Here is a 9,962-nt window from a genome sequence, read left to right as displayed (position 1 = left end):
CGGTCCTGAAGTGGATAAGGTCGCCTGATTGCTTCATAAGCCAGCTCTCTAACTTTGCACAGCCTTAGGTCGATCCCGGATGTTGTACGACCGATGGTACGGACCGCCTGTCCGTACCTCGCCCTAACTTTGTATATTTCACCCAAGCTTCTCCAATAGTGGAGCCTAATATCATTTGGGTTGCCCTAACTTTGTACGGTTCGTACCGTCTGTATATCCGGGACGCCCTATCTTTGCACCATCGCCCATATCACTCCAAATGGTGTTTAAGTCCCTCCTGGACTTAAACCCTATCTTTGCACAGGCTTCATGACACTTCTAGACTTCTCTAAACCCTCATGAAGCCTTGATAGACAATCTCTTAAGATCTTGCCTTATCTTTGCACAAGACCCAAACTCCTCCAAACCACTCCTTTGGCTCCATTTCTTTCTTCAAGTCAACACATTTGACCTTGGGAATTTTTTATATTATCTTGGAACCTCGGGTCAAATGTTTGTGTTGCAGTTGTGAAATCCGTGGTTCAATCAGAGTCTCACCAAACCTCCCAAACCGGCCACTTAGGAGACACCAGCGATAGACGTTCAGTCCAAGGATCCTATCTCGACAACCAGAAAGAGTTTATCTATGAAACTAATTTTACAAGAAGGATAACTCATCAAGGAGACATTGAGGCTTGGAATTTCAAGAAAAGATTCACGGACCAGAAAGTTATGGATTTTACAAACTGGAGGTTCCCCACCCTGTCCAGTTGCGAGTATCAGCCTTTAAAGTGGATTTCAGCCCAACCATGAAGCGGTTCTTTAGAGTGTTGTAAGAAACAGCTCTAAAGCAACTTGACTTATCAAGGATCCCTTCCATAGATATTTGTGGCATCCATCATCCATCTCCATCCATTAATCGATATTGAGAGTGATACACATCCATCAAGACCGGTTCCATCTTCATCCATCTTCCATCCATCGATCTTTATTGAGAGTGATACACATCCAACAATAAAGATCTCATCTCCATCCTATCTATCTCTTTCCTATTTGTTTTATTCATATTATCATTGTTATTCTTATTCATATTTGTTTATATTTGCATCATAAAAATCCATTCTCTTTGTTTTCAGGGTTCCGCTTGCTTCCACCAATTATCAATTTGTGGGTTACCCACCTGTGCCTACAACATGAGTTAGGACTCGCTCACAGACATCGCACCTCGCGTTGGCCAGTCCTGCGGATACCTCATGTTAGGATACTGTCCCACAGCTTCCTTTGTGACTATCCTCTCACCGCCCATTGGCCCGTTCTAGCACTATATGCCATGCGGTCATGATAGTCACTTATGCCACGACTCGGCATGACTTGATGAGATTGTATGTGGTTAAAGTCAGGAAACTTGAGAAGGCGGAGACTAGGGTCCTGGTATCGATGACTTGGACACTAGAGACAACAGTCGGTGACAGGAGACGACGGAGGCGGGTGTTCTGCAGCGGAGCAAGTTGACGGCGTAAAGGTGGCAGGCGGGATTTTGTTTTGGGAGGACTTCACTTAGTCTCTTTGTTTTGGGAACTAGTTATGTTTCTCTTTTTGAAATCTCTAGCAAATGGATTTTTTTAGACTCGACCCAAAATGTTACAGTAGAATTGAAGGGTTTTTTTTTTGGCATCAGTAGAATTGAAGTTGTGTTTCTCTTCATTAAATAGGTAAAAAATTATTGTGAGAATAGTAATAAAATTTATCTTAAATATAATAAAATAGTATTAAAAAGTATTTTTTCAAATATAACATAATATATAGCAGTTTATTAGTGTTAATTTACTGTTGAATTAATTTTGAAAATTATGCTTTTTTTTTAAATGCACAAAACTAAAATTAAAGCTAACTAAATTACATATTATATCTTTGGATTATTGGATTATTGGATTATTACGCATCGCTTGAACAAAATATCTTCATGTACTCAAAATAAATTTTGCAATCTTAAGATTTACAATAGTTTTGGTAAAAGAAAAAGTATATTAGTAAGTGAAATATATCATGAATAGATATAATTAGTTGTTTTCTTTCTGATCAAATAGTGTGATAATGGGTAAAACAAAAAAAAATCTAAGTTTTAATACTATCATGATTTTTGTTTTAATCATTCACGACTGGCTGGATTGAGATTTTGGGGGATTGAAAGATATCTTAAAAATCTAAGTAATTTTTTTTTTCATTATTGGGATCTATTCTTATGCAAAATTTTTGTAAAAGTTTTTGGAGATCAAGGCAAATGTTTCACTGGACTGCCTGGATCCTACCATGTTTGTGAGTGTAAGAATTTGTAGTGAATCATAGGATTATTTACTTGAAAACCTAAAGTATTGATTTTATTAATGAAACTGGTAGAGTTAGTGAAAAAAACTGCATATACCCAATTTTTTTGTCATGACCGTGAAGATGTGGTTAAAATAGTTGATATATTTAAAAAACCCAACATTGTTATTAACTTTCTAGTGACTCGGCTGCATATCAGAATAGTCTTTTTATACTACTTTTATGTTAATGGCTGTTTTGGAGGTGGTGCTTTTATTTATTGTAAGTTTTCTTTTCCAACCATTTGTTTTGTTTATTAATTTTGTTTGTCTTTTTTTTTTTTTTTGTCAACTTGTTTGTTTTATATGACCCTTTTCTATAGAATATTTTCATTTTAATTTTCTGGTTATAACAGTTCGGGCAGAAATTTAAAAAGTTTTGTAACACCCGTATTTTCCGAAATACTTAAATAAATAAAAAGTCTGAAATCTCCATTTATTACTTCTCATAAGTTAACTCCAAAGTCGTAAATCCAATAAATAGCCATAAATCCAAATAACATAATAAATCCCGAAAATATCGATAAAAACATAAAATCCGCAAGTCCGAAAAAGACAGAAATAAAACTCCCAAAGCACCAGTCCGATAGCAATCACTCCTGCTCGCCAGTCTCATCTGAAAGGGGAAGGAATAGGAGGGGTGAGTAACATGTGAGTTACTCCGTGAGGTATGGGATGCTAAACACGCAAACCACTGACTTGAGTAATAGAACTCCCACTATAAAAGTTTAGCTCTAACATGAAAAAACAAGACGCCTAAAGCATCACACAAACACAAGACAAACAATGCGATGATAGCATATAGCTAGTCCATACACCTCGCATCTCCTCATACGGATATATATATACATACGCTACGTCGCTAGTACAGTCTGTCTCTGTACCCCGCCCTCCAAAGCTGCGTCAAATGCAAACGTCTCTGCACCCACGCCCCACACAATCTGCGTCGCTATCCTAGACGTCACTGAGCCCGCGCCCACCAAAGTTGTGTCGCTAGTCCAGACATCTCTGGACCCCCGCCCACTCACATAGTCCCTACTCATAACTATGTATACATAAATATATATATCGCATCTCTTAACATCACACAATCAAATCAACGGTTGAATCCTCTAGACCCCTAGTTCCAGTTTACAATGAATGAACGAACTAACAATCAAGACTCAAACAGACTCAATTCAAACAGACGGATCATGATTCGAAATCTAAACTACGATAGAGAGAATTCTATACTGGTACGAGATTTACGGATTAGACCCTCACCTTAGCAATGTGAAAAAGTGATAGCTATGAACTCCAGCTGCTCAAAAAAAACCCCAAATCTGAAATCAGGGCGAAAAATCGAGTCAGAATGCCTTTCGAACGGTCCAAAACGGATAACCGGCGATCTGGTCAAAAAGTCAACCCACTGGTCAAAGGTCAACCCGGTCAACTCTAACCCAAGCCGGTCAACCCTTGACCAAATTGAAATCGAATTGAACACCCGGTTTTCCTTAAACGAGTTCGATTTCAACTGGACCAGATTCAAATCGATTTCAAATCGGTTTAATCCAAACCAGGAATCAATTCCCAATAACCAATCAAACCGAAAATCAATTGAACAAACCAAACCAAACCGGCTTGACTGGTCAACGGCTTGACTCGCTGAGTCGACTCGGCCGAGTCACCGAGTTCCCGGCGAGTCGCCGGAGACCGGTCGCCGGCGGCGGCCAACAACAACGGTGGCTTACCGGCAAATCACCGGTGGCGGCGGAGACGCGGCAGTGATGCGGTGGCGGCTTCCCGGCGGTGAACAGACGGTGGCCGGCTGCGGTGGCTCCGGCGAACGTCCGGCGGAGACGGTGGCGGGTGAGATTCACGCGCGAATCTTCCTCCTGCGCGTGTGGGCGCGTCGCGGCGGCTCTCCGGCTGAAACTCTTGCCCGAGACTCGTCTCGACGTCACGAACACGCTGGTGGCCTCGAAATCGCAAGAAACCCAATGGTTAGAGAGATATCGACGATTTACTAAACGGCCAACACTTAACCAATCGGAAAAGGCGGTTCGCGGATTACCTAGGGCGTGAGACGGCGGCGGCGTGACGGATCTGATCTCAGTCGACGGTGGCTGAAACAGTTCGCCAATATCTCTCTCTGACGGCTCAAAATCTGCAGAGGTTCGACCCCTTAGACTTTTTCTGAATAAACTAATAAGCTAGCTCTGTTTAAATAGGAACTCACCTAGGGTTTCCTGCAAATTGATTGGGCTTTGCTGAGCCTGCGGAATTGGATCGTTACAATTCTCCCCCACCAATAGGGAATTCGTCCCCGAATTCGGCTCCTGAACCGACTGTCCAATATTGTCCTGAAAAAAGGCTCCGGATAATCAATCCTCATCTGAGTCTCGGCCTCCCAGGTTTCCTCTTGGATCCCGTCTCTCTCCCAACGAACTTTAACTAAACTGGTCATCATCCCCTGAACAGCTTTCACTTGCCGATCTAAAATCTCAACTCGCTGACAAGGTGCATACAAATTTTTCTCACGATCACTGGGTGGCTGCTGCAAAATAAGCTCTGGTTCTCTCACAACTTTCCTTAAAACTGGCACATGGAACACATCGTGGAAATCTGACAACTCTGCTGATAACCGCAATATGTAAGCCACTGCTCCAATCCGCTCCACAATTGGGTATGGTCCTATATATCTCTGTTTAAGCTTCTTTTGCTTCCGAGTCTTAGATCCTCCTTGGAATGTCCTCATTTTCAGGTACACTAAGTCTCCTACCTTAAACTCCAAGTCCTTACGGCGCTTATCTGCATAGTTCTTCTGGCGGTCATGGGCTTCCTTAAGCCGAGTCTTAAGCATCTTCACGTGCTTTACTGTTTCATGAACCATTGCTTGTTCTAAATCTCGCCGCTCTCCCACTTCTGCCTCATATGGTGCCATCCCAATACTCGAATGATAGCTGTTGTTGTAGGCAAATTCTGCTATAGGTAAATACTTTCCCCAGTTTCCTTCCCAATCCAGGACGCAAGTCCTAAGCATATCCTCTAATGTCTGAATAGTCCTCTCTGACTGTTCATCTGTCTGCGGATGATAGGCTGTACTCATATGAACTTTTGTCCCAAGCGCCTTCTGAAATGCTCTCCAGAATGTAGATGTGAATTGGTATGCCTATCCGATACAATACTGACAGGAACTCCATTTAACCTCACAATATTTGTAAGGTAAATCTGCACCCACTGATCGGCTCCGTCTGTTTTCTTTATCGCTATGAAATGAGCAGATTTGGTAAGTCTATCCACGATCATCCAAATAGCATTCCTCCCACCAAAGGTTACCGGAAGCCCATACACAAAATCCATAGTCACCATGTCCCATTTCCACTCTGGCATCGGCAGGTTCTGCAATAACCGGCTAGGCACCTGATGCTCAGCCTTAACCATCTGACATGTCTGACACCGCGATACAAATGTAGCCACATCTTTCTTCATACAAGGCCACTGGTAGTAGCACTTCAAATCTCTGTAGATCATGGTATTTCCTGGGTGGATCGAAAAACGCGAATTATGTGCTTGCTGTAAAATCTCCTTCCTTAACAGCTTATCATCTGGCACACAGACTCTGTTCCGGTACATGTACATCCCACTCAAAGCTGTATGATATCCAATACTCTCGATCTCAATCTGCTTAACCAAAGCATCATCACTATCCTGAGCTCTGCGTATCCTCCATAATAAATCTACCGGCTCCAATGCTTCAAGACCGGCAGTCAGCTCCTGAACCTCCTTGGTTCCTGAAACATCGTTCCTGCGTCTACTCAAAGCATCTGCCACCTGATTGGTCATACCTGGATGATACATAATATCCAGGTTGTAGTCTGCTAACAACTCCATCCATCTGTGCTGTCTCAGATTTAGGTCCACCTGAGTAAATATGTACTTCAGACTCTGGTGGTCCGTGAGGATCTGAACTTTCTCTCCATACAAATAGGACCTCCAAATCTTTAGCGCAAAAACAACTACTGCTAACTCCAAATCATGAGTAGGGTAGTTGACCTCGTGAGGCCTCAACTGACATGATGCATAAGCAATAACATGACCATTCTGCATCAATACACAACCCAAACCAGTACCTGACGCATCTGTATAAACCTTATAAGGTACCCCCGGTCTCGGTAGTACCAACACTGACGTATCTGTCAACTTTCGTTTCAGCTCAGTAAAGCTCTCCATACAAGCATCTGTCCAATCAAACTTGGTGTCTTTGCTTGTTAACCGTGTCAACGGTTTCGCGATACTGGCAAAATCCTTCACAAAATTTCTGTAGTCTCCAGCTAAACCCAGAAAGCTACGAATCTCGGTGGCACTCTTAGGTGTAGGCCACTCTGATATTGCAGTAATCTTCTACGGATCTACTGCAACTCCTGCCTCTGAAATAACATGACCCAAAAATTCAATCTTCCTCTGCCAGAAGCTACACTTACTCAGCTTGGCAAACAGCTGATGATCCCTGAGCTTATCCAACACAATCCGCAGATGCTCTGCATGCTCCTCTCTGCTCCGAGAATAGATCAAGATATCATCGATGAAAAAATCACACACTTATCCAAGTGCTCGCGAAACACATCGTTCATAAGCTTCAAGAATGCTTCAGGTGCATTCGTCAACCCAAATGGCATCACCACAAACTCATAATGTCCATAACGGGTACGGAAAGCCGTCTTCCGCACATCCTCATCTGCTATCGTAATCTGGTGGTAACCCGATGCCAAGTCAATTTTTGAAAACCATGAAGCTCCCTGCAACTGGTCCAATAACTCATCGATACGGGGAAGCGGATACTTATTCTTGATGGTCACTTTGTTCAAACCTCTGTAGTCGATACAAAGTCTGAAACTCCCATCTTTCTTCTTGACAAACAATACCGGCGCTCCCCACGGTGAAGTACTAGGTCTGATGAAACCCTTACTCAATAACTCCTCCAACTGCATTTTCAGTTCAGCCATCTCTGCTGGTGCTAAACGGTATGGAGCCCGCAAAACCGGTGCTGTCCCTGGTTCCAACTCAATACTGAGAACATCTCCTCTGGCTGGTGGTGGCCCTTTTAAGGCCTCAAATACATCCTGAAATTCTGCAGCTGCTGGAATATCCTGCAGCTCAGGATGTCCATCATCCTTAGCCATCGAAATAGTCGCCAGAAATCCCTCTGCTCCTCTCTCCAATAAGTCTTCAGCATGCAACATGGAAACAACATAAATTCCTCGGTAAGCCTGGATGCATGGGAATGATATATTTCCATCTCCTCTAGGAGTATATACTTTCGCTCGCATGCAATCTAGCACCACTTGATGCCGTGACAGCCAATCCATCCCATGTATGAAATCGTAGTAATCCATCTCCATCTCTGCTAGGTCTCCTATGAAATCGACTCCTCCCAGTAGGACTTGTACATCTCGATGAACACCAGTGGTCCCCAATCTCTCAGTACCGGCTGTCTGAATCTGCTTACCTTCGGCTCAAAGACACCTCGAAAAGGCCAAGACTTAGCCAAACGCGAACTCACGAAGCTGTGAGAAGCTCCCGTGTCGAATAGAGTGTGAGCTACCTCACCTCCAAAAGAAACCGATCCTACACACAATTTTCTTTTCTAACTACACATGATATCCACCAAAAAACAATTACTCAAAAACATACGAGTATGATAAAGATACATACCGGCTATCAGCTCAGCTCCATTGGCCTCTCCTAGAGCATAAACACGCGGAGTGATGGCTTGACGCTTGGCCCCATGCCCTTTAGTCGGGCAAAACCGAGAGATATGGCCAAACTGGCCACAAGTGAAGCAAGCTCCTGGTGCGTATGCTGTAGCTGGTGCTGCCTGCGCTCCCCGTGCTACTGGTGCTGTTTGTGCTGCTGGTGCCGCTGGTCCTGCTGGTCCTGCCCGTGCACCCATTGGATTACTCCGACAATTCCTACTCAAATGCCCCATCTTTCCATAGTAGAAGCACTGGATGTTTGACTGGTCCCAAGTCCTCTTCTGTGGCTCCGTAGTTCTTCCAGTCCTAGGTGGAGCCTTAGAGTACTTCTACTCCTCTGCAATACATGCCTCCTGCACAACAGCCTTCTCTACCAGATCCTCCAAACTGGTATAAGTAACCATACTGCACCTGCCGCGGAGATCGACTCGCATACCATCTAAGAACCTCCTGATCAAGTCTTCCTGATCGAAATTATTACCAGCAAACAAGCAGAGTTGGCAAAACTCCCGCTCGTACTCCCTGACACTCCTAGTACCCTGCCTCAGGTGCTCAAAAGCATTCCTCTTCTGGTGCAACGCTTCTTTGGGAAAGTACTTCTTGTCGAATGCAATGAGGAAATACTCATAGATGATGTCGCCATCACGCATCGATCGCACTCCATCCCACCATACTAATGCATCCCCACGTAAATACAACTCTTCAATATTAAGGCAAAGGCGCAACGGACAATTTATAGTCTGTAGACATGAAGCCAGCCTATAATTCCAATTATAGGCCGCTCCAGGGTCTACTGTTCCCCCAAAAGTCTCCAAATCCACATTTTTCATCTGTCTCATTACCCGCATAAGCGTCTCATCAACTTCAGGAACCTGTCCTGGAAGAACGGGTGGCGCAACCTCAGGAACTTGCCCTAGAAGAACGGGTGGCGCTGGTGGTTGAACCTGGAAAACCCCTGGAACCTACTGAATAGAGGGCTGCTGCTGTCCCTGAATTTGAACAGGTGGAACCGGCTGAATAGGGGGCTGCTGATGCCCCTGAACCTGAACTGGCGGAATCTGCTTACCCTGCTGAGCTGCAGCCATCTGCCTAACCACTTCCTGTGCAGCTACTCTAGCAGCCTCCTGGACAGCTTGCTGAACAGCCTCTTGTGCGGCCTGTCTGGCAGAATCCTGCACCATCTGCCTAAGGGCATCCTGATCAATCGGTGGAACTGGTGGCGGCACATGCTCATCTCCACCCTCTCGAGAAGCACTAGCGGCCTGAGTGCGAACAACTCTCTTACGTGGCGGCATCTGAAAGAAATAGCAACTCAATTAACTTCTGCCGAAACCGAACACTAACGATTCAAGACATAATGCCAAACAGAAAGGTGCTATTTACTTTTATTTTTAAAATCCTCATATTCCCATAAATATTTTAAAAATCGTCTGAAATCGATAAAAATCAAGTCCCGCAAATCACCATCCCAGGTCAGAGCCGGGACCAAACCCCGCTCAGATACCAAATTGTAACACCCGTATTTTCCGAAATACTTAAATAAATAAAAAGTCTGAAATCTCCATTTATTACTTCTCAAAAGCCAACTCCAAAGTCTTTAATCCAATAAATAGCCATAAATCCAAATAACATAATAAATCCCGAAAATATCGATAAAGACATAAAATCCGCAAGTTTGAAAAAGACAGAAATAAAACTCCCAAAGCACCAGTCCGATAGCAATCACTCATGCTCGTCAGTCTCACCTGAAAGGGGAAAGAATAGGAGGGGTGAGTAACATGGGAGTTACTCCGTGAGGTATGGGATGCTAAATACGCAAACCACTGACTTGAGTAATAGAACTCCCACTATGGAAGTTTATCTCTAACATGAACAAACAAGACGC

General features: G+C 43.7%; 1 protein-coding gene across 1 annotated transcript; it reads right to left on the bottom strand.

Annotated features, from left to right (window-relative positions):
* Positions 1 to 7,737: 7,737 nt before the first annotated feature.
* On the bottom strand, positions 7,738 to 8,310 carry LOC106308667 (DNA-binding protein HEXBP-like). The gene is made up of 2 exons (XM_013745805.1): positions 8,037 to 8,310; positions 7,738 to 7,949 (listed from the first exon to the last, which is right to left on the bottom strand). Exons 1-2 carry the CDS (start codon positions 8,308 to 8,310, stop codon positions 7,738 to 7,740), a joined length of 486 nt encoding a protein of 161 aa, XP_013601259.1.
* Positions 8,311 to 9,962: the final 1,652 nt, after the last annotated feature.

This window comes from Brassica oleracea, chromosome C8 (genome assembly GCF_000695525.1).
Source record: "Brassica oleracea var. oleracea cultivar TO1000 chromosome C8, BOL, whole genome shotgun sequence".
NCBI lineage: Eukaryota > Viridiplantae > Streptophyta > Magnoliopsida > Brassicales > Brassicaceae > Brassica > Brassica oleracea.
This window is presented reverse-complemented; position numbering and strand designations above follow the sequence as displayed.